Source organism: Bubalus bubalis, chromosome X, assembly GCF_019923935.1.
Source record: "Bubalus bubalis isolate 160015118507 breed Murrah chromosome X, NDDB_SH_1, whole genome shotgun sequence".
NCBI lineage: Eukaryota > Metazoa > Chordata > Mammalia > Artiodactyla > Bovidae > Bubalus > Bubalus bubalis.
The window spans coordinates 20244974-20270546 of record NC_059181.1 but is presented as its reverse complement, the minus strand read 5'-3'; the positions used below and the strand labels follow the sequence as shown (position 1 = coordinate 20270546).

Sequence of the window (25573 nt, the reverse complement as noted above, 5' to 3'; positions counted from 1 at the left end):
GCTAAGGTTGAAATGAGATAAGGAATTTTAAACAGAACGGTTTGGAGCCAGGAAGGCAAAAAATCATAAGGTCATTCAGTGTAAAACTAAATGGAGTTGTAAAAACAAGGATACATTTGAACAGCATAATTCCATTTTATAAAATCATAGGCCAGGAAAGAACCCTGAGGAATTATTTAGTAGTTATCATTATTTTTGCTTCAAGGCAAGACTGCATCTTAAGCCAGAAAAATTTCATAAAGCAGAGGGTGGGGGAGAAATCGGAGCCCTAACAGATGTGAATTATAGTAGTCTAGGTATCATGAAACCTAACGTATTATTCGTTTTTCAGTTCTTAAAGGAAGGTAAAGAAAAAAGGAATTCAAATAATAGTTTTAGGATTTAAGCGAGGCAGAAATATTTCCACATAGTAAATTTTTAAGATAACCTTCTTCCATATTACCTAACACTGTAAGGAGTATATATTTTGTTGAAAAAACATTCTTACCCAGTTTTCTTTCTCCTCAATTCTTACAGTTTGTGGAATACTGAGTCACATGCTGGATTATAAAATAAAATTTCAATGTAGTTTTATTTCAAGAATGGTAAAGATTTAATATAAAAAATGACAAACATGACTGAACACTGAAAGCTTTTTTTTCCTTCTTCTTGTCATTAAGGGAGGGGGGAGGTGGAACATGTTCAACCAAAGTATGACATATAATTCTACAAAGAATCTGGTTTGACAGCTGTAAGGAGAATCAAGCTTGGATTTATCTCTGGGCAGCACATAGGAACAGAGAATCACAAGGAGACAGAACACAGAAACATTTCCAAGCTATGAATGGAATAGAGATATTAAAGACAAGTCAGGCCTCCTTCCCCCACCCCTACACACCATACACATATGCGACACAAGACACAGTCGTGGGGTGAGGAGAATGAAGGATTGAGATGCCAGGCTCCTACAAAATGCCACCAAGTACTAAACATTTTAAGACTAGACAAAGAGTCCCTTTATTTTCAGAGGAAGGGGGTGAGGGCCAGAGTCACATTTGAAATCTGATTCACTGTGCTCAACAGTCAAAACAACACAGAACTCAACATTCAAGACAAAAACAGACCTTTATTTTCTTTTATAATTTTCAAACTGGTTTCCTTGATTTTTTTTTTTTCTTAGATGAATACCAATTAACTCAATCGGGGCTACCGCTGCAACTGAAAATGTGAAAGCACCTTTACTTCTTCTTTTTGCCCTCTTCTTCGTCTCCTTCTCTTCTGGTTTCTCTTTTAAACCCTTGCTTTTCTTCTCCTAGAAGAGGCTTGCTTTGGAAGAGGAGGCAAGTACTTGGTGAGGTCTGCTTCCTGATTGACTTTCTTTCAATGTGCCAGTTCAGTCATGGGAACACTGGCCCCAAGCCCAGCTCTTTCGGAATTTGAATGGATGGTTTCTGAAAGTTGGTAAAGTGTAGAAAACCACATGCAAACCACAGGACATATAGAGGAACCTTCTGTGATTCCTCAAGAGGAAGTGTATCCCTGATACAATGAAATTTAAATGTGTATCAAATTGATTCAGAAATTCTGGGCCTATGCAGGAATAAATTTGCCATCAAATCACATTTACATTTACAACATGTAAATCAGTCCTGTGTCAGATGACACACTTTTCTATTTCAATTTTATTAAAGTGAAGAGAACATATAAAGTTCTCTTTCCTATATAAAATTTCATTGATAGATTTGAGGATCCCAATGAAGTTATGGATAACTTGTATTCTGAGCCAAGGGAGGGCTCGTTTCTGGCTGTGTCATAGTGGCAGGGCTAGAAGAAGATCCTCTTTATCGTTTCGTTTATACTCTAGCTACACCATGAAACACTGTGACTCTAAGAAATGCACTGAGCATCAATATGGTTGTGTCTGGCTCCTTCAGGTTGCATATGACCTCCAGGCAGTGATAAAAGCTCAAAGAAAAGATTAGCCAATAGAAAATAATAGTTGGTTGGAACTTTCTTGAAAAGGCTTAATAGCAGATGATAATGCATTCCTCAAACACTGCAGGATGTTTGGTTGACGTATTTCCTTACATTCATGCCCAGTGGTTTTTAAACCTGTTCGATTGTATACCCTTTTCAGTTAAAACACTTTTGTTGATAAATATTCAATATATGTATTACTCTATATTAATAGATAGATAGAAGAGATATTCGAGAAAATGAGATATGAAACCTGAGGAGAAATCCCAATGTTTTTTCATTCTGTACCTCACTCCATGTGCACCTTTAGAGACCTAGACTGCAACTTTCCCTGAGTGCATATGCCTTGCTCTCTTTGCATTTCCCAGTCTTCTACAGGACATGGTGTCTGATGAACCCAATGTTTAAACTGAGTGATGATTTTCTTCACTTTAGACACCAAGTACTCCAAAGAGGACTCCGTATCAGTCTGAGTAATTTTTTAATGCCAGTCTCTTGTGTAATGTCGTTCATGTTTCTTTGGTGAAAATTAAGAGCAGAGTTTACAAGTGTGGCAACCTAAAATGTTATTCTGGTGTCCTTGCTGTTTCCCTGCCTCTGCAATGACAATGTGGAAGGAGAGTAAAAAATGAAAACAAAACAAAACAAAACGAGTATATGAACTAGGCTCTTAAAGAATCAAGTCAGCAATGAATAATCAGTTCTTGTACATGTTTTGGAAGGGAACTGTGCTCTTTTAAAATAGGATAATGATGTCCTCATGGAAACAGTTGTTCCTTCCACAACACAACTGGGTAATGAGCATAGAAAGCTGGAAAAGGCTAAGTCACAAGTGGGGGAGAAGGCTGGACATAGTAGCATTAGTCACCAGTCAAATGTGAGAGGTATTCGTTCTTGTACGGTTGCGGAGTGCTCTAAGGCTTCCAGGCGAATGGCATCAAGTATGTGGAGCACTATTCTCACCATGAAAGGCAATTAGCATTTGCATTGAGACACAGGACTGTTTTCTGTGAATACTAATTTACCAGTGCGCCATAATGAACAACTTATTTATATGTAAGGTGCCAAAGTTTTAATGGGTTTAATGGAGATAGGTTCAATGTCTGTAGGTTTTTTTTGCTAAAGATGATTATGCATTCAGGAGTTTACACTATAATCTGAATTGTTTTATAATGAAAGATTAGTTCTTTTAATTCATGTTTTTATATAAGTCAACTAGCTATGCCTTGTAAAACTGGGGGGAGGACAGTTTGTTATAAAGCATACGATTTTAAAACTTGGCTTTTACTTGTTACTCTGTAATCAACTACCCTTCTTATAATTAGAATTAATTGGTTTGTTTTATTTTAGGCAAAATAACAATAATTTGTCTGATGAAAAAAACTGAGAAAAAAAAAGTCCTTTTTTTGAAAGGACAGCTTGAGTGAGTCCACCAATATTGCTAAGTGAATTTTTAAGGAATATGTGAAACCCATCCCTGTACGAATGACCTTGTGCTTCACCAAAATTAAGTACAGCCATATCAGTGTTTGTAAATCCCTTCTGCACAAAAGTAAAGCTGACTTCCATAAAGAGGTGACACCACAGACAGAGCTGAAGCTTATTCTACATTTCATTCTTGAAGCAGGTAATTTCTGTCGAATTATGTGGTTTAATGCCACAACTATGAAAGTGGTTGTATTTTCAGGGTATTATGGTAGTTTTTATGACAAATAGTTCAGATGGCAAAATCTTGGTGTCCTTGGCATTGATTTATTGACCCAAAGGGAAGGTTCTTTGAAGGAGAATTGCAAACATAAATAACAGATTCTATATTTACCTAGCGAATTTAGAAAATTTATATAAAGACATGGAAGTCAAGGTACCTGGTTCTTAGGAAGGAATTGATAAAGGATACAGTTTAAAAACAAAGCTAAAAGATGATTATTAAAAAATTAATGTGGGGTCATCATATTCCTTAATGAGAAAAAACTAAAATTCTTCATATCATAGAATTTTACTATGACTTAAACAGGGAGAATGACTCAAGACAATCCCATGAATATTTAAAACCAACATAATGCTTTTTGATGCATTTCTATATACCAGAACCATCATTTTTATATATGCTTAAAAAAACACATTAAAATGGTTAGAGCACAGAGGCAACTGTAAGGCATAGCAATGTGATTTTATTCACAACACAAATTCCATTTGTGAGAAAGAAGCATAGATTACTCCTCTTTAGAAAGATATTTACTATCAAGCATACTTAGCAAATTATTTAGCTATCTAAAAAGATCTGATACCAATTGGTCATATTTTTATTTTTATGTAATTTATATTTTTACAAGTATTCACATTATGCAATACCACACACTGCGGCGACAGGAAGAAAAAAAAACATTTCCAAATACAATGTTAAATTATCTGTTCATTGCACAGTATGAAATATCCATTAATTAGCATTAAAATTATTACAGAGTATCTTATCCAACTAAATAAAGGAAATTTCACATCCACTACAGAAGAAAAATAAGCAATATTGAGCCATAAGGGACCCAGTTACATAGTATTAAATAATATCTGAAACTATTTTGAAAGACAACCAGACAAAATACTTTTTCCAAAGTGAAAACCACAGCCTATAGATTTGGAAAATTTTACAGAAAAGAATAGCTCATGCCTGTCCTATGAGGCAACACCATTTGTATACAAGTGCCAAGAAGTAAGGAGAAAGTTAGGATTTTAGCTGAGGAATCTACTAAAGCCTGGCATGTGGCATTTTCTTCATTAGTGCCACTGAAAGCAGTCTCTGTGTTGCACCTGAATACACTTTATAATAGAATAAACATAGTAAGTTTCAGAGCAGGTTGTAGATACCTTGCCTTAATAGATTACACTTAATGTAGTACAATACAGCACGTCAAATTTTAAAAATGCAAAATACACTTAACACACAGAATTTGCTTTCTCTGCTTTGCCTTCAAGAGGCCACTTAAGAGTCCATTGAACAGCCAGGGTTTTCTAGTTATTGGAGCTGATCCCTCTCCTTTCCTGTGACAGGAGAACACAACTGAGCCCTTCCCCAGTCAGTACCCTTTCCCTCTGTTCACCCACAGAAACAGCAGTTTTCTGTCACTGTGCTCCATCTTGATTGGCTTTGATCTTATGCTAGTCCCAGTGAAGAAAGCTTGCATTCTTCTTAAGAGTGGCCTGCCCCTCTTAATATCCCTTTAGGGAGGCCCCCAATCCAAAACACTTGATGATCTAAGCTTTTAAAAGTCTGTTTTCTGTTATAAACAGCAAGGACGAGGCCATTTTAGTTGCTTGCAAGAGGTTGATGTTAAGTCTGCGTCGTGCCGACTCTCTCCGATCTAAATTCTCTAAACATTAGCTTATCAATCTGTGAGTCCAATGGGTTGAGTGCCAACAGAAGTGGATCCGATTTGGCATGGAGAGGTTCTACCAACTCTCGCAGTGTATTAGCCTAATATGATAAAGCAGTGATACAATATGATGAAAGACCTGCGAGTGCCATTATTTCCAAAGCATATTAGTATTTGTATTAGAAATACCATCATGCAATACCAATGAAGAGAAAAGAGAAAAATATGGCTAGAATTGCATATGGTTTTAATACCATAATGTCTTTGTGTTGGCATGCAAGTCTACTTGGCCAAAAATGGGACTTTATTTTAAGCTTGGTTATCTCGAATTGCCAATCTTATGTATACAAAATAATACACAGCACAGATATATCTTTTCTCACCTCTATACTTGTACATGCGTATCTGTAATTTTAATCAGAAAGTTTATGTTAAAAGTATTCTCCATACACATATAAAATGATTAATCTTCTAAAAAAATAAACTGTAGTTCTATACAAGATCTTTCCTCAAATTCATCCAATCAAGAAGTATGAGGAAAACTTTTCTGGTCCACCTTCTATCTAACTAACCCGATTCACATGCTACCACGTGCTGAGTGGTGAGACAGAAAAGCCCAGCTAGTGTGGCTCCAAGGAAGTGGTCGAATGCAGACCAATACAAAGTGAACAGAGGTGAAAAGCTCTCACACGGTCAACGTGATGAAAGGGTGACTTGACACTCGAGCACAAGCCACATTCTTAGGAATTAAGAAACTAGAAGAGACTAAAGTTTCTGAATGACTTGGAAAACTCAGAACAAGTGGGCTAAAAATAAACTGTAGTCTCTTTTAGTTCATTTTATTTTGGATTTTGAGGAGTTCAAATATTGCCTCTAGGCACCAATCAGCAGTTTTTTTTTTTCTTTATAACCTAGGGCAGATCTTTATTTGCTACATCCTTTAGTACCTTTTGAGTTATATCAAGAAGAAGGAAAAAACTGGGAGAGGGAACAGAGACAGCATGTTGTTCACTACCAGCTCCTTTATAAAATGGGAAGGGAGTGTGTTGCCCACAGCACAGTATTTAGAAAATAGGATGCAGTATGGTTCAGAAATCAGCAGATCTAATTTTTGTTTATCATATCATAACCTTCTTTTGCAGAAAAGGGGCTGGGAACTAAATAATCTTCATAGGTAGGTCAAATGAAAGAAAAGACAACACCTTATTTTTTTTTAAGAAAATTATAATACTGTAATGCGAACTCTGGATTCTACCACTGTTTCATAAGGTCATCGAACTTCAAACGGTAGTCAGAGGCAATCTAATGCTTGGCACAAGGTCATCCTTAAATGTAAACTGTTTCTAATTTATCTATGCAACTCAAATATTTCCCCTCAAAAACAACTTACACGAATGGTTTAATTTCTAGTGAACTCAACCCATCCTAAATCTGAACTAGAGACTTGGTAATCAAGTCACATCCTAGTTACATTTAAGACACCATTTAATTAGGATTGGGAAATTCTACTTCAAGAGACTGGAAATACCTCCTCAGTTGAGGCCTTGCCAACATGCAGGATGGTGGGGGGTGGATCACTATTTCAAAGTGACTACAGCTATTTCCAGGGCTTCCCAGGTAGCTCAGCGGTAAAGAATCTGCCTGCAATGCAGGAGACACAGGAGATGTGGGTTTGATCCCTGGGTGGGGAAGATTCCCTGGAGGAGGAAATGGCAACCCACTCCAGTATTCTTGCCTGGAAAATCCTGTGGACAGAGGAGCCTGGCAGCCTACAGTCCATGGGGTTGCAAAGGGTCGGACACAACTGAAGCGACTTAGCATGCTCAGCTATTTCCAAGTCTGTATATACTAACGTAAGAGAAGGTAACTCTCTGGCAAGGTGTCTCTTCAACTAGTAGTGGTCAGGTTACCAAATCTCAGGGTAGAGGTCTGTTAAATACAGATTACTGGGCCCTGCCCTTACTCTACTCAATCAAAATTTCTGGGTATGGAACTCTGGAATCTGCATTTTAAGCATACAACCCAGGTGATTCTTGTTGCCCACTGCAGTCTGAGACCTCGTGCACTAGGCCAGTCACACTGTGATGGGCTACACTGTGGGGAGGGCTGGTTGAGTGATGCCAACTTTTGTACTGCACATATAAGGAGTTTTTAAGTCACAAGCTTTGTAGTTGGACACATCACACAGAGTTTTATTTTCAGTCCTGTCACCAGTATAACACTGTATTATGTAATTCAAATAATCTCAAGATTTTTGCCAAGGAATCTGATGGAAATATCCTGGTCTACTGAGAATATGGCAAAATGAAAGAGATTGTGGTATACTGCTTGAATAAATTCTTTAAAGATACACTTTTAGGTAAGCGTTAAATAGCTCCTCTTTATTTTTGAGGCAAACAGAACAAATAAACAGATACTTCCAGACTCAAGCCTGCTGAATCTATGTCTTGGGGTGTGCATTCTGAATCTCAAGTATGAACAGCATTGGCAGGCGAGGAGGGTCAGATATGATGGACTGGTATATGGCTAATTTACATGAAACCTCTAAAGCACAAAAACATATTTCATAAAGATACTGTTCTATGAAAGCCTAACTTCTGCAAATCTCATATCTATGTGTCTTCAACTTTTTGCAAGTCCCTTTCTGGGTCTCAATATTCCTTTTCCCCTCCCTTTGTATTTTCATCAGGCATTCTCACTCTGCCTATTTTTGTGCTGTGCTTAGTCACTCAGTTGTGTCCGACTCTGTGAGACCCTATGGACTTGTAGCCCGCCAGGCTCCTCTGTCTATGGGATTCTCCAGGCAAGAATACTGGAGTGGATTGCCATTTCTGACATCTCCAAACTGACAATTTTACCCCTACTCAAATCCCATGGACAGAGGAGCCTGGCGGGCTACAGTCCATGGGGTTGCAAAAGAGTCGGACACGAACTTAGGGACTAAACAACAACAAAATTTTGTGCCTGTTTATTTATTTTTTTTAAGGACAAGTGGAAATTGCATGTTTCTAAACAAACAAACAAACAAAAACCCCCAAAACTTAAATTGTATGGCTCTTGATTGTTTTTATTCTTTTGGTCAATATCCCAACTATAAAAAATATTTCATTTCCTACTTCCTGCTCTTAAAATATACTTCACTATTTAACAAGCTTTTAATCAAGTACATTTTGAAACAACAGCAATATATCTATCCTAGCCCAAGAAAATCAGTAATGTTTCTGTTTGGCATACTACTTAAATAATTATTGAGCTGCCATTCATCACTGAAACCTTTGATTGTGAGGCCACCAGCCCAGCTGGGTAGAAAGAGAAAGATCCTACTTCCCTGTTACTAAACCCCTTGAGATGTGAATGGTGTACCCAGATGTAATGCCATGTTGTGTATAGGATGACTTATTCCAGTGTGGATCCACTTCTCATGCCAGCTCTTTATAGACTGAATCTATGTAGGATATGGTGAGAAAAATATTTCTTTCCCTTTTTGTTTTATGAATTTAAAACTCTTTACACTCAAATTATAAGCAGAAATAGAAATTCTAGAAGTAACTTTTAGAAATGTAATCAGGCTAATAGATTATAAGGTAAGGATAGGGGTACAAACATTTGCAAGAGAATGATTCAGTTTGAATACAAAATAGGTAAAAAATAAATCTTTTACTTAATGAATGAAACAGAAGGAAATACATAAAAATGGAAATAAGAAGTGCTTAAGCCAGAACAGCACTTTCAAAGATTTTTACTTCTGAGTTATGAGAGAAAACTGGTTCCATATACTCACTTCCATTATCGGTGAGCCTGAGGGCAAATTTAAGGGCAAAGCCACTGACAACTGGTCTTAAGCTGCTTGCAGATAACAAGGCAGACATCCAAGCCTATCAATAGTAACACATGTGGAGCTCCTGGGAGAGTACAGATTGCTGTGAGCTTTTGAAAAAGATCTGATTTATTACGATTATCAGGATCTCTCTCTTCTTCTAAATGTATATGTTCACATTTAAGTTTTTCTTTTTGTAAAACAGGAATATCTAACACCATGAGTTGATAGTCAGTGATAATTTTTCTCAATGAAAGTCTTGGAAAAAGTGGGCTGAAACCTTGATTCAGAATGTTCAAACCAAGAGAGAGACTTATTTGTGGCTTGAGTAGTAGCTGTTCAAATTTTGAGGGTCTATTTCCTTGTAAAGATAAAGCTCAAATAGACATAATATCAGATTTTAAAAAATTTGTTTGTTTGCTTATTTTTAATACCATGGGGGAGGGACTAGAAAGTCTTTTATTTTATGAATGATGAAGTATTCTTTTTCAAAATAAAGTGATAAATAGCAAAAAGTAATATAGTTTGTGCTTATACATCTAATACTTATGGATATCTTTAATTAGAAATTTCAGGTATAATAAAAATATTTGATGAACCTAGCCACAAGCAAAACAGATAAGGAAATACTGTTTCCAGATTAGAATGTTACTCTAACAATTCCATTCTCTGTGTATAATTCACAAGAGACAGAATATTTCCTTATGAAGTGGTATCTCATCTTAAACTACTTACCACTATACTATGACCTTAAAGTGCATTTAGGACTTATGGGTATATCACATACTACTTTTCCTGTCTGCATTAAAACCACTACCTGAAATAAAGGTACACCTGAAGTATCCTTTAAATTAAGCTTATATATTAGTAACAACTGAAAAGGTCTTTTATATTTAATAGTCACAGAAGTACTTATTATGTTAATTCAATTTACCCTGAGTTTATATTCAATGAAGAGCCTACAGATATATTAGAAAAATGTACTATGGAATTCGGCCACATTATATTGTCATTCCAAATGTCATATTTCAGATTTTAAAACAGAAAATGGGAAGAATTCATTTTTATAGACATGCATTGTTCAATAAGGATTTAATGGGTGCCTATGTGTATATATATGTGTGTATACTACATCAAATGTTAGGGGTAAATATACAAAGATGATAGTCTGACCTCAAAGAGTTCATGGCATAGCTGTATAACCCTTTCCCCATTTTTGTCTTATAATTTTATAATTAAGGATTATCAGTAAAATAAAGCTCTACTTTACTAGTATAAATATATATATACATATACACAGATACAACTATATGACTATAATGTAATTATAAAATTATCCTAACAATGTATATTATATGAATATATTAATTTAAATGGATTAATATATTTGAAATACATAGAAAATAATAAATTTTAGGGCAAATTTAAAGAATATCACTAAAATATTAATATATGTGTGTATATACATATATATATATATGATATAAAACAGCTGAGTTCTGGTGCTTACAATAGACTTGAAAATGGAAGGGGACTGGAACAGAATAGAGAACCCAGAAATAAACCCATGTGCCTATGGTCTATTATCCAAAGGAATTAAGAATATATAATGGAGAAAAGATAGTCTCTTCAATAAGCAGTACTGGAAAAACTGGACAGCTAAATGTAAAAGAATGAAATTAGAACATTCTCTAACACCATATACAAAAATAAACTCAAGGTGGATTAAAGACCCAAATATAATACTGGAATCCATAAAACTCCAAGAAAACACAGGCAGAACACTCTTAGATAAGAGTGTTAATAAGAGCAATTTTTTGGAGATCAGTAAAGCGAAGGAAACAAAAGCAAAAATAAACAAACGGGACCTAATTAAACTTAAAAGTATTTGCATAGCAAATGAAACCATTGACAAAATGAAAAGAACCTACGGAATGGGAGAAAATATTGGATTGGTTCATTTGGGTTTTTCATATGTAGTTATTGAAAAAAAACAGAATGAACTTTTTGGCCAGACCAATATTTGCAAAGGGTTTACCTGTGATAAGGTGTTAATATCAAAAATACATAAGCAGCTCATACAACTCAACATCAAACAAACAAACTGAGTAAAAAATGGGGAGAATATCTGAATAGACATTTCTCCAAAGAGGCCATGCAGATGGCCAATAGGCACATGAATAGATGCTCAACACTGCTAACCACCAGGGAAATACAAATCAATACCACGATAAAATATCACCTCACACCGGACAGAATGGCTATCATCATAGAGAAAACAAATAACAAATGTTGGTGAGAATGTGGAGAAAAGGGAAGCTTTGTTAGTGGGAATGTGGGAATGTAAATTGACACAGCCACTATGGAAAACACTATGGTAGTTTCTCAAAAAACTAAAATTAGAACTACTATATGACCCAGCAATTCCACTCCTGGGTATATATCCAAAGAAAACAAAAAATACTATTTCAAAAAGATACATGCACCCCAGTGTTCATAGCAGCTTTATTTACAAGTGCCAAGATATGGAAGCAAGTGTCTATCAACAGATGAATGGATACGAAGATGTGGCATATAATGGAATGAATGGACTTGGAGGCATTATGCTAAGTCAAATAAGTCAGACAGAGTATGACAAATAATGTAAAATATCATTTATATGTGCAATCCAAAAAATACAAAAACTAGTGAATATAACACAAAGAAACAGTCACAGATACAGAGAACAAACTAGTGATTACCAGTAGGGAGAGAAGGAAGAAGGGGCAATGTAGGGGTGGGGGATTAACAGGTACAAACTACTATGTATAAAATAAATAAGGATATATTGTACCACACAGGGAATATAGCCAATATTTTATAATAACTATAGAGTATAACCTTTAAAAATTGTGAATCACTATACTGTGTACATCTGTAACATATAATATTGTACATCAACTACACTCCAATGAAAAATAAACAACAACAAAAAACCTTTAAAAAAAAAACTTGAAAGGAATCATAATATGCCACCTCAAAATATACCACTCTGGCCTAAGGATTATTTTGAACTGAAGGTAATTAAGAAACAGTAGACACAGAAAGACCTTTGGCCATCCCTCTAACTGCCATAAAGCAGGACGTATGTTTCCCACTCAGAAACTGTTCGTCCTCTCCTCTTGCATTCCGGGAGAACAATGCTTAACACTGAAGACAGAAAGTTGGCATCAAGATGGGTCCGCACAAACAAATCTTACTAAAATAGCCTTTATCTTCTGTTAGTTTCCCCATATATAAACTTTTCCAAAATTTACCACTTTAGAAATCCAAACCCCCTTTCTGTTTTTTTGTCACTTCTCCGTAATTTACTATGCTTTGTTAAAATGGTATATAAACCTCGGATCAAAGTGCTTATTTGGGTCTTCATTTCTTTCCTTTGAAGGCCTCCATGCACATAAAATTTAAATTAACACAATAAAATTTGTATATCTTTTCTCTGGTTGATCTGTCATTTGTTAGTTTAATTCACAGGCTCCAGGTAAATAACCTAACAGAGCAGAGGAAATGTTTCTTTCTTTCCCTATAAAACATTTAAATCAAGCCTTAAGCCATTCTATTCTAAGTCATATATATTTTAAAATATTTATACTAAAAATATTTAAATATGAAGTAAATGTATTTCATCAAGTTATTTTGAGATAATTTTCAGCAACATGGATAGATGGCAGTTTATTGGCTCTTGCAACCTATTTTATGATTATTTATTTTAAAGTAATCTTTTTAAAATTATCATTTCCAAAAGAGGTAAGAGAGCTAAAGACTTTTTTACTCTCCAATAATGCAGAGATGAATGATGTATATTTTTAATTTATGAAAACTTGAAATGGCAACCCACTCCAGTACTTTTGCCTGGAGAATCCCATGGAGGGAGCAGCCTGGTAGGCTACAGTCCATGGGGTCGCAAAGAGTCGGACATGACTGAGTGAGTTCACATGGTTATATTGAGTTGGCTAAAAAGTTTGTTCTTATGGACTTCTGTAAGAGCTTACAGAAAACCCTAAATGAACTTTCTGGCCAACCCAATAATAAAAGGATGAAATTCAATAGATGATATTCAGTCTGGATGACTGAATTTCACACTGAATTCAGTGTGAACTGCAACTCAGTGCTGAGAACTGCCAATGGGGTGAACAGGTATATCCTATGTGACAGAACACTTCATCTGTGACTATGTCTAGTCTGCCAAAATGAAAAGGTAAATTGGGACTAGCTACATTTCAGTCATTTTCTTGACTATTTATTTCAACGGATTACTCTTTGGTCCTTCCAACCCTATTAGGACATTCTCTTTCCTAGCGATAAGCAATGAAAAAAGCAATTCCAATGTTATCTGAACCTTGAATCAGACTAGATGGTAAAAAAGTCTTCAGAACACTGATTATACTTCCATGACTCAAATTATTTCATTTGCCTGTTGCACTTGACTTGAATTCTACAAACTGGACATTCTGATGGAATAACAGGTAAAGGTATCTCTACCTGGGGGGCTTGGAGTTGTAAAGACACATTTCATATGCTGAGTCCATCAGAACTTTCTCAAAGTAAACAAAGGTTTTTTTGCCTTATGTCCTCTTCTAAGGTGCTGAGTGGCAAACATGATCTAGGATCAGTAAATTTTGAGCTGATACAAACTGTGCTTTTATTGCCCAGCTTGCTACTAAGGTAGACTAAAAGTAGACAATGGCATAACTTCTTAATTCTTGAAAATTTTATCTAAAATAAAGACTTAATGTACATTTTTTTTCAAATAAACAGTAACATAGATCTTATTGAACTTCTGCTCTATAAAGTTCCAGCCTATTCTTATTCTCACACTAGAGTCATATACTACCCTCGAAGTATGGCCATACTGATTTTGGTGAGATTACTTAAAAAAAATATATCATTCAGTATCAGCTCCAGTATCATGATACCATCCAGACTAAATGAGGGGGAAAATAGAGGGACTGATCTGTAGAAGTGAGTGAAATAATAAATTCTCTTCAACAAGAGTACCATAATGGGTGCATGTGTGTAGGTTGGGAATAGTAATAAAAGGAGTGATTCTTATGCTAAAAATTTTAAGACATTACTTTCTCTCATGCTATAACACTGTTTATGACTATAGAAACTTGAAATGGACTTCTGCTTACTTTTCCTGGCTGAACTTATATTACCAAAAATTTGCAATACTGATTTCCCCCTTCAATAACTTCTAAATGTTAATACCTTGTTACTAACCTCCTTGGCATATCAGCCTGACATTTGGGATCATTTGCTCATTAGCAACTTTGGCAAGAAGTTACTTTGGGGGCTCCGCCAACTGAATTTCTTAGCAATAAAGACAACCAAAAATACCTTTCCCAGCAAAGCAAGTGACAGAAAAAGTAAAAAGAAAATTCAAAAGGTGTTTGTAATAGTCTAAAATTTTATGTAAACAGTTACTTATCAGAATTCATATTTTTCTTACCTCAAACCAGTTATAAATCTAATCTCTCACCCTAATCAATAATATTTTCAGATTCTATTTTTCAATATATAATAATTACATCAGAGAGTATTCTCATAAATCCCCATTGTTAGAGTTATTTGCATACCATGACATTTAAATTATTACATTTTCAGGTATTTAAAATATATTGTGTACATGATAAGAATGAAAACTATTTTGGTAAAAACCACAATAAAATCATGTCTATTGGAAAAATAGCATGGATGTAAACAAATTAGCATGAACATTCATCTTAGCAAAAAACTCAGAGGAGAATAACGAATGTTTATACTCGGTCTTAGTTGTTTTGAAATGATTAGTTATTACATTTTTTTTTTTCACTAAGCAACAAATTTATATAATTGAACTTACCATATCTCAAAAGTTAGTTATTACATTTTGAACCAATGAACTCATTTTACTTTTGGGATAGAAGACTATGGAATCTAAGAACATATTTTTAAATAAAATACCCTATTATATATGTTTCATTTTTTCCACCCCTGACAAAATTGTAGAGCATTGCCCTTTCAAAAAAAGTAAGTTTTACTAAAGCATTAGAGATATGCTGACTCTCAGTGTTTTTATGGAAAAATACAAATGACTTTATAGCTATTGCAAAAGGTTTCCAGCTATATCTGTGCTTAACATTTATCATCACACGTTGAATTTCACATTTTCAAATGTAATTATAGAAAACTAGAATCATACAAGGAGTTCATTAGGGTGGGAGCTTGTTTTGCAAAATTCAAACGTTTGAAATGTCAAAAGATTCTCCATATTGTACAACTTAATTTGTATTCAAATATAGCAATGAATCACTCACTTCCTGCTAGTGAAAACAAGAAATCCAATTATATTAACAAATTTGGTTTCCATTTGTAAATTAGTTAACTTATAGCAACTTTATGGTACTAGCTTATGCATAGTATCTTTTAAAAATTAAGGACAATTTCATATTTAATTGAAGTCAGGCTTTTTTGTAATTCCTATTTAGCATATTTATATTAAACAAGGGCCAAGCTGTCTTCTCTAAGGTGAAAAAAAAAAAAAAAAACACAACCATCAAACTAGATATATGAATTTGTAAGGATGTGCAAATCAAGGGGAGACTTTGGAATTCTCAAGTTCCACTTAAGACTTCCTTACTATCTCTTCTGACTGGCGCCATTTTTGAGGGAGGGTGAGGAGACACTGATAGCAGCTAGGGTGTAATTAGTATCTTCCTATTAAATGTGAGGGGCCTTCCCAGGTGGCACGGTGGGTAAAGAATCTGCTTGCAATGCAGGAGACACAACTTCTATCCCTGGGTCGGGAAGATCCCCTGGAGGAGGGCATGGCAACCCACTCCAGTATTCTTGCCTGGAGAATCCCATGGATAGAGGAGCCAGGTGGGCTACAGTCCATGGGGTTGCAGAGAGTCGGACATGACTGAAGTGACTGAGCATGCATGTATCAAATGTGATCACCAAAGAACTCTGCAGAACTTTGGCCCTTTTTGTGATATTAACATATATATTTGTGATATTAACATATGTATAAAAGAATACATTCTTACTATAATAAAATTAAAAAAGAGAACACATTATAATAAGTTGTACTGGTGTGTATGATCTTTTATAGCTAGTTGATCTGCTCTATCCGGATATTCTAAAACTGGATTTACAGTGATACATTACACCAATCCTTTCTTTTAAACCCATGCATAGTTATGATCGAGGTTCTAGAATAAGTTTTCTCATACTGATTTTATTGCGAGCAAGTGCAGAACTAATCCAAATGACACCAATAATAGATTTAGAACAAAGTTAGACAACCCAAAACCAAAATTAAAAGCAGCACTTTAAGACCACTATGAACAGTACATTAAGTATGTATACTACCATTTAGGAAAACTGTCACATAATTTGAAAGAATCATTACTTCATACTAATTGACTAAGTGGAGTATACATCATAAATATACACAAAACCAGAACTTGACCAAGGAAAATGTCATGATGACATTTTCTTTCTCCTTATTGTAAATCTTCAGCACAGCACTAAAAGTCTGTTTTCTCTTTGTAGAAAATCAATAAATACTTCAAAAGCAGAAACAGGAACTCTTCTTTAACAAAACAATCCTTTAATTATAGAAGGCCTTGGGAACCAAGGCCTTAGTTTTAGCCATACTAGGAATGGTTTCAGATCTTAGTAGTGTGGGCAGATCTGGTCTCCATGGTGATGTGAAAGTCAGCCTGAGAAGTGGAAAGAACTGTGGTACATTGCTCCCCATAGAAACAGACAAGCTGAAATCAAATGCAGCTTCTGTATTTAGCATCGCCAAAGCCTGAAGCTCCAGTGAAATGGTACCTTACTTCGGGAGTTACCATGGCAATCTGCTAAGAAAGGCAGGTTACAGATATCCACATTGTTTACTACTAAAACATCAAACCAAATGCCAGAGCACATAGGCTAAAAGTAACAATTTATTCACTAGTTCTGAATTTGGTTTTCTTAAATTGGGTTTAGAAGTTTAATAGTGGCACTGTTGTTCTTACAAAATTCATATAATCTAATTCCTGCAATGATGAGACCTAGGTTCAATCCCTGGGTTGGGAAGATAGCCTGGAGAAGGGAATGGCTACCCACTCCAGTATTCTTACCTGGAGAATTTCATGGACAGAAGAGACTGGCGGGCTACAGTCCATGGGGTTGCAAAGAGTTGGACATGACTGGGTGACTAACACTTTTTTTTTTCAAGGAGCATTTTTTTTTTTTAAGATTTTTTAATCTTAAGAAATGGCCTGAACAACTTCTACTCTCCTTCAATTTCGTGTAAACATTCTGAAGGCAAATTAATTATGATACTAACATTTGTGTTCTACTTTCTACTTTATAAAGTGCTTTTTAAAAATGCAATATCTCAAAAGATGTGGAAAATAGAGAATTTAACTAGTTTACTTTGGTAATGAATTTTTCATGCTACCGACTGCAAAGTACAAGTGAGAAATCTGAAGTTGGAAACACATGAAAGTGCAAATGTTGTACTCTCTCATAGTGCCTTTCAGGGCACATGAATCAACTTTTCAGGTGTGCAAGAGGTGATACAAAGATACGTTTTATCATGAAAGAAAACATAGTCATCTACAGTACATCAGATTTGGTACCTGGAAATATGAGTGGCATCTTCCCATTTTACTTCTAAATCTGTTGCTTCTCTATCCCCTGTACCAATCAAAAGATTAAAAAAATAAACAAAAAGATCTTTAGCTGACACCAAAAAAAAAAAAAAAAAAAAAGGGCAGAAAGATTTGGATTATTTCAAAGAAGACGAATAAAGCAGAACTTGGAAGGGAAAACTGAAGTAACTTTGTCCACCACGTGAAATACTTTTCAAATTCGTCTCAACATAATTCTTCGGAAGTAGTTCTTTTTTTTAAATATACCAATAGCAACTTGATACAAATTAGCTATGAAAAGAATCATGTCAAAGTTTAAAATACTAGGAGTTTTGACTCAACTGGGGGAATTGTTTCACTATTTATACATATCAAGGTACATGATTTTTGGATACTGATTAGTTAAAATTGGAAAGCGCACCAATTACAATTTTTAGTAATAAAGAGCCAAGTGGTGTGCAGGGCTTTGATTTATTCTTTTGAAAGAGCGTATTAATGGTGATACTGACTTGCTATATTAAAACTTAAACATTTTAGTTTCTTTTATATGGGTGTAATATACATACAGATAAAGGAAACATCTTGCTAAATTTTAACCTGAATTAAAATGATAGATCTGAGGGGCAATATGTGGTTTTGAGCATTCATTCTGCTGTCAGAAAGTTTTAGACTGAATCTCAGATGTGCTATTAACTACCAAGGAGTCCTGATCATGCTATTAAATCAGTTTTCTCATCTAGAGGATGAGGGTAATAACAGTATTTATCTCCCAGGATTGTTGTGACGATTAAATGGGTTATATATTGTGCAAGAACCTTAGAATAGTTAGCACTCATTAAAAGTCTTAGCTATTATTTGTCATAAGATAATGTGTTAAACAAGCATACAAGATTTAAACAAAATACACCCTATTATAAATGTGTTGGTTTTACCTTAGGGAAGGCAACTCCATTACAGTATTTTTTCCATGTGGAAAAATATCTCTTCTCTCTACATGAGAGAAGAATGAAAAATTCAGATTTATGGACATGCCTAACTTTGCAGATTGCATTTCAAGTCCAGACTATGTAGCATACCTTTACAGAAAAGATAAACCACTGAAATGTCTTTCATTCGACAGACAGGTATAGTCCATAGGAAAGGTGAAGAGAGTTTTCCTAAGACAGTAGTGAAAGTAAAAGACCAAGTACGGAAATGGCACCCCACTCCCGTGTTCTTGCCTGCAGAATCCCAGGGACGGGGGAGCCTGGTGGGCTGCCATCTGTGGGGTCGCACAGAGTCGGACACGACTGAAGTGACTTAGCAGCAGCAGCAACACATAATTCAGTCATTCTATTCAGAATGTCTTTGATAACATTATTCAAAGACTGACCATTAAAGATGCTGTAAACCTGATTGAAATGAATTAAGATTTACTTAGAATGGAGGTAGCAAGTTAGAACATCTTCAGTTTTCACTTCCTTACAGTTCAAGTTATGCTCATTAAATATATTTCATTACACAACTGAAATATATAATAAATCATATTAATACAAATGGGATTTTTATTTCCCTTATCAATGTGTGTCTCCCACTTGCCATTAGACAGCTTATTTGACACACTAATGTGGCTAAATGTCCAAAATTAATTTTTTTCTTTAAGATACAAACATAAAAGAGGGATATTGAAGAGTTATTTTGAAATCAGTGCCCTCTGTGTGGGATTTTTACTGTCAAATCCAAAAGCATCACATATTTCAGCTTGCCATTATGGTGAACCATATCACCTCTGATGTATTATACAGCTCTCCATGACTACAGCTTCCTCTCCTTCTATTTCTTCCACTATGTCTAATCTTTGAGCTAATTAAGAACACAACTTCCTCCTGCATTCACTTCCTCATCCAGCGTGAACCACTCTAACTAGAACTCTTAATCTCCTTACCCTCTTGGATAGGTACTAACCATACACTTTCAAGTATTCAACTTCTGCTTTCTTATTCCTACCTAGCCACTGGGCATTGCTAGAAGACATTGTATGTCCATGCTGAGTGGCACCATTCTAAATTTGGGTATTCTGACTTTTCATCATTAAGGATCACTTGGCAGATCTCTTATTAGTGCCTGGTTAGTTCAATTTCCAGTTCCCCATTGAGATGCTCCAAGTTTCCATTAGATTCTTCAAGTCCTACTCTCTACCTATGGATCTTCCTTTGAACAGATAACTACTTGCTTCCACATTTGTAGAGGGGATAAAATAACTCTCATTTGGACTGTTCAGTTTCCTAACTGGTCTCCCCATCACTTGTATGCTCTCACACCAATACATCTTCTGTACTTCTATACAGGAGAGTGACCTTTCTGAAACATGTCTGATTACAAGCACTTTCCTACTGAGATCTCCAAATGCTCTCCATCATGCTTTTTTGGGATACAATCCAAACTTCTGGGCATGGAATACCAAGACTTATAATTTAGTCCTTCAACAATTTTTGTCTCATCTCTACTCTTCCATATTATATGCTGTATTTTCTTAATTGTCATTTTTCTTCATTTCTACCATTGCTGATGCTATTTTTTTTAACCACAAAGAACCACTTTTCCTTTCCTCCTGGTGAAATTAAGCTTAAAAGTCACATCCTCTGTGACCTCTTGTCTAATTTCACAAGGTAGAAATAATCAAGACCTCTTAACTACTTTCGTGAAACTTAACATGCTCCATCTTTTAAAAGACTTAATATACTGTAATGTTACATGTGGATGCTTTTCTCACCTATTTGATGGCAAACTTACTGATTGATTTTTTAAAATCTTTGTTTTTCCCACACCTAGGAGAGTGTATATTCAAGACATTGTGGTTGCTCCATAGATATTACTTAAATTGAATTAAGTCACTAAAATAATTTTATTTTAACATCTAAGTATATGAGGTGCAGGGCTTCCCAGGTGGCTCAGTGGTAAAGAATCCACCTGTCAATGCTGAGACGTGAGTTTGATCCCTGGGTTGGGAATATCCTTTGGAGAAGGAAATGGCAATTCATTCCGGTATTCTTGCCTGTGAAATCTAACAGACAGGAGCCTGGATGGCTACATACAGTCCATGGGGTTGCAAAAGAATTGGACATGACTTAGTGATTAAACAATAACAAACATGAGGTACAAGCTGAATAAAGTATTGTATTATACAACCGGATAAAGTGCTTTACTTCACTAGATCTTCCATTTTACTAAGAAGATCTACTTCAAGTCTTTAATGTGAACTATGTGGCAGAGGGGAAAACCTTAGGAAGATAGGTCGCTGAGGTCAAAGAATGCTATTTATGGCACTGCTATGTCAAAAAAGAATGATCTAGACCTTATATGAAGTGATAGCCTAACCACTGCTAAAGGGTGTTTCCTTGAATGACCTAGATTGTCAAGTTATTCACATGTCATTCACATTCAGAGTAGATGAGGTGAGTCAAAATTTTACTAAGATTCAGGACAGGCTTTTAATTATAAATATAGTATATAAATACATTCTCGAAAGGTCCTCTGTTGACAGAGGCTGATTAGAAGGAACTACTGCAAAAAAATCTTATTAACACCTTGCTAACTTGGAGAGTTGACTCATTGGAAAAGACTGATGCTGGGAGGGACTGGGGGCAGGAGGAGAAGGGGACGACAGAGGATGAGATGGCTGGATGGCATCACTGACTTGATGGACGTGAGTCTGAGTGAACTCCGGGAGTTGGTGATGGACAGGGAGGCCTGGCGTGCTGCAATTCATGGGGTCGCAGAGAGTCGGACACGACTGAGCGACTGATCTGATCTGAACTTGGAGAGATGCTGGAAGGCGTTGCAGCCTTGGGGTTTATTGCTATGTGCAAAACAGTCATTTCAGACAATTTTGAACGATTAGGTTTCTATACCATGTGGCTAAGGCAAAATAAGACACCATTACAACATATCCATTTCTGTCCTTTATTGTGCCCTTCTTTGCAAGAGATGTTCCCTTGATATCTCTGATTTTCTTGAAGAGATCTCTAGTCTTTTCCATTCTATTGTTTCCCTCTATTTCTTTGCATTGATCACGGAGGAAAGCTTTCTTATCCCTTCTTGCTATTCTCTGGAACTCTGCATTCAGATGGGTATATCCTTCCTTTTCTCCTTTGCCTTTTGCTTCTCTCCTTTTCTCAGCTATTTGTAAGGCTTCCCCAGACAACTATTTTGCCTTTTTTTTTCCCCTTGGGGATGGTCTTAATCACTGCCTCCTGTACCATGTCATGAACCTCCATCCATAGTTCTTCAGGCACTCTATCAGATTGAATCCCTTGAATCTGTTTGTCATTTCCACTGTATGATCGTAAGGGATTTGACTTAGGTCATACCTGATCTAGTGGTTTCCCCTACTTTCTTCAATTTAAGTCTGAATTTGGCAATAAGGAGTTCATGATCTGAGCCACAGTCAGTTCCTGGTCTTGTTTTTGCTGACTTATAGAGCTTCTCCATCTTTGGCTGCAAAGAATATAATCAATCTGATTTCAGTGTTGACCATCTGGTGATGTCCATGTGTAGAGTAGTCTCTTGTGTTGGAAGAGTGTTTGCTATGATCAGTGTGTTTTCTTTGCAAAACTGTTAGCCTTTGCCCTGCTTCATTTTGTATCCCAAGGCCAAACTTGCCTGTTACTCCAGGCAAGTATCTCTTGACTTCCTACTTTTGCATTCCAGTATCTATGTTCAAGAGTTTGCTCACATTCGAGTCCATTGAGTCGGTGATGCTATATGACCATCTCATTCTCTGCTGCCCCCTTCTCCTTGTGCCTTCAATCTTTTCCAGCATCGGGGTCTTTTCTAATGAGTTGGCTCTTCTCATTAGGTACCCAAAGTATTGGAACTTCAGCTTCAGCATCAGTCCTTCTAATTAATACTCAGGGTTGATTTCCTTTTGGATTGACTAGTTTGATCTTCTTGCTGTCCAAGGGACTCTGAAGAGTCTTCCAACACCACAGTTTGAAGGCATCAATTCTTTGGCACTCAGCCTTCTTTAAGGTCCAACTCTCACATCTGTACATGACTACTGGAAAAATCATAGCTTTGACTATATGGACCTTTGTTGGCAAAGTAATATCTCTGCTTTTTAATATGCTGTCTAGGTTTGTCATAGCTTTTCTTCAAAGGACGAAGCATCTTTTAATTTCAAGACTGCAGTCACCGTGGGCAGTCATTTTGGAGCTCAAGGAAATAAAATCTGTCACTGTTTCCACTTTTTCCCCTTCTACTTGCCATGAAGTGATGGCAACAGATGCCATGATATTGGTTCTTTTAATGTTGAGTTTCAAGCCAGCTTTCCACTCTCCTCTTTCACTTTCATCAAGAGGCTCTTTAGTTCCTCTTCACTTTCTGCCATTAGAGTGGTATCATTCGCATATCTGAGGTTATTGATATTTCTCCTGGCAATCTTGATTCCAACTTGTGATTCATCCAGCCCAGCATTTCACAAGATGGACTCTGCAAAGAAGTTGAATAAGCAGGGTGACAATATACAGCCTTTTCATACTCCATTTCTAATTTTGAACCAGTCCATTGTTTCATGTCTGGTTCTAACTGTTGCTTCTTGACCTGCATACAGATTTCTCAGTAAACAGGTAAGGTGGTCTGCTATTCCCATCTCTTCAAGTATTTCCCAAAGTTTGATGTAATCCACACAGTGAAAGGCTTTAGCGTAGTCAATGAAGCAGATGTTTTCCTGGAATTCCCTTGCTTTCTCTGATCCAACATATTTTGGTAATTTGATTTCTGGTTCCTCTGCCTTTTCTAAACCCAGCTTGTACATCTGGAAGTTCTTGGTTCACATACTGTTGAAGACTAGCTTGAAGGATTTTGCGCATTACCTTACTAGCTTGTGAAATGAGCACAACTGTATGGTAGTTTGCACAGTCTTTGGTATTGCCCTTCTTTGCGACTGGAATGAAAATTGACCTTTTCCAGTCCTGTGGCCATTACTGAAGTTTTCCAAATTTGCTGACATATTGAGTGCAGCACTTTAACAGCATCATCTTTTAGAATTTGAAATAGTTCAGCTGGAATTCCATCACCTACATTAGCTTTTTTTGTAGTAATACTTCCTTAGGCTCACTTGCCTTCACACTCCACATTGTCTGCCTCTAGGTAAGTGACCACACCATTGTGGTTATCCAGATCATTAAGATCTTTTTTTGTATAGTTCGTCTGTGTATTCTTGCCACCTCTTCTTAATCTCTTCTACTTCTGTTAGGTCCTTACTATTTCATCTTGACCATCTTTACATGAAATGTTCCCTTGATATCTCCAGTTTTCTTGAAGAGATCTCCCGTCTTTCCCATTCTATTGTTTTCCTCTATTTCTTTGCATTGTTCATTGAAGAAGGCCTTCTTATCTCTCCTTGTTATTCTCTGGAACTCTGCATTCAGTTGGATATATCTTCCCTTTTCTCTGTTGCCTTTTGCTTCTCTTCTTTCCTCAGCTATTTGTAAAATTTCCTCAACCACTTTGCCTTCTTGCATTTCTTTTTCTTGGGATAGTTTTGGTCACTGCCTCCTGGACATAAGTTCTTCAGGCACTTTGTCTACCAGATCTAATCCCTTGAATTTGTTTGTTACCTGCACTGTATAATCATCAGGGATCTGATTTAGGTATTCTTTAGCCATAAGAATTACAACTTCATAGACACAATTTTTATCATTTCAACTCCACTAAACTCAATTGCAGATACAATAAAATATTCTTGAGCTTTTAGTCACTGGTCAAATATATGACCTGTAAAGACATCATTTATGACTGCTTTTATGGTTTACCTTTCAGATGATAATTAAGTGCTGCTTAACTTGGTAGTAGTGAAGTCGCTCAGTCGTGTCTGACTCTTTGCGACCCCATGGACTGTAGCCTACCAGGCTCTTCAGTCCATGGAATTTTCCAGGCAAGAGTACTGGAGTGGGTTGCCATTTCCTTCTCCAGGGGATCTTCCCAACCCAGGGATCGAACCCAGGTCTCCTGCACTGCAGGCAGACACTTTATTGTCTGAGCCACCAAAAACTAAGTAAAACAAACTGCATTATATCCCTTTTCCTTCTTTTTCTTTTTAAAACTTAAGAGTGTGAAATAGGATAGCTCTGCATTTCATGAAAATAGTTTAACTGGCTTAAAGTCCCTAGTTTGATGTCAATCATCTCAATATACTAAAAAGATAGCTCTGAATGTCAGTAATGCACAGGACTTCCCTATACATTTCAGAAACTGAAGACTGATTTGAATTCACCAGTGGAAATATTACTGATGCTTAAACAGTGTGTCATTCATAGTCTGGTTTTCTCATTATTATTTTTGGGGTGTATTTATTAAACTCTGAAAGTCACTGATAAATTGCTCAAAATAGTAAGTGGAATTGCTAAATTTTAGCTGGAATTATAGAACAGTTATTCCTTTTTTTATTCTCCATATTATATTAATCGGAAACCAATTTGGGGACACCCATGTCTCTTCTTCTAACAGCATGCAGTACTTTGTAAGCTATTATATAAATCCCCCCAAAAGTTTTATTTACTATCTATATAGTCTTGGTTCTATGACAGTGAAGCATATGTTGTTAATATAAACCTTATTTAATACACATATGCTCAGTTAACTATTAGCAAAGTAATTTTTGAAGGGCTAAATCTAGTGTGTTTGTTTGTTCATTTATTTTTACCATCAGTTGTATTAACTACTCAGATAGGAGAGAGAGATCACTAACTATGTGTGACAGTATCAAGGTACATAGACAA

The 25573-nt window shown here is 35.9% G+C and overlaps 1 protein-coding gene across 5 annotated transcripts in view; it reads right to left on the bottom strand.

The window, feature by feature from the left end:
• Positions 1–25573, bottom strand: part of CNKSR2 (connector enhancer of kinase suppressor of Ras 2) — a 284401-nt gene that overhangs the window by 7446 nt on the left and 251382 nt on the right. The window contains exon 21 of one of the 5 annotated variants that reach the window (XM_006048929.4): positions 4108–5425. The exons of the other annotated variants lie outside the window; for them this stretch is intronic. Within the exon in view, the coding sequence (XP_006048991.1) occupies positions 5421–5425 (5 nt within the window). The 3' untranslated portion in view covers positions 4108–5420. Of the gene's footprint in view, positions 1–4107; positions 5426–25573 lie in introns of those variants that run through there. 5 annotated transcript variants of the gene reach the window in all.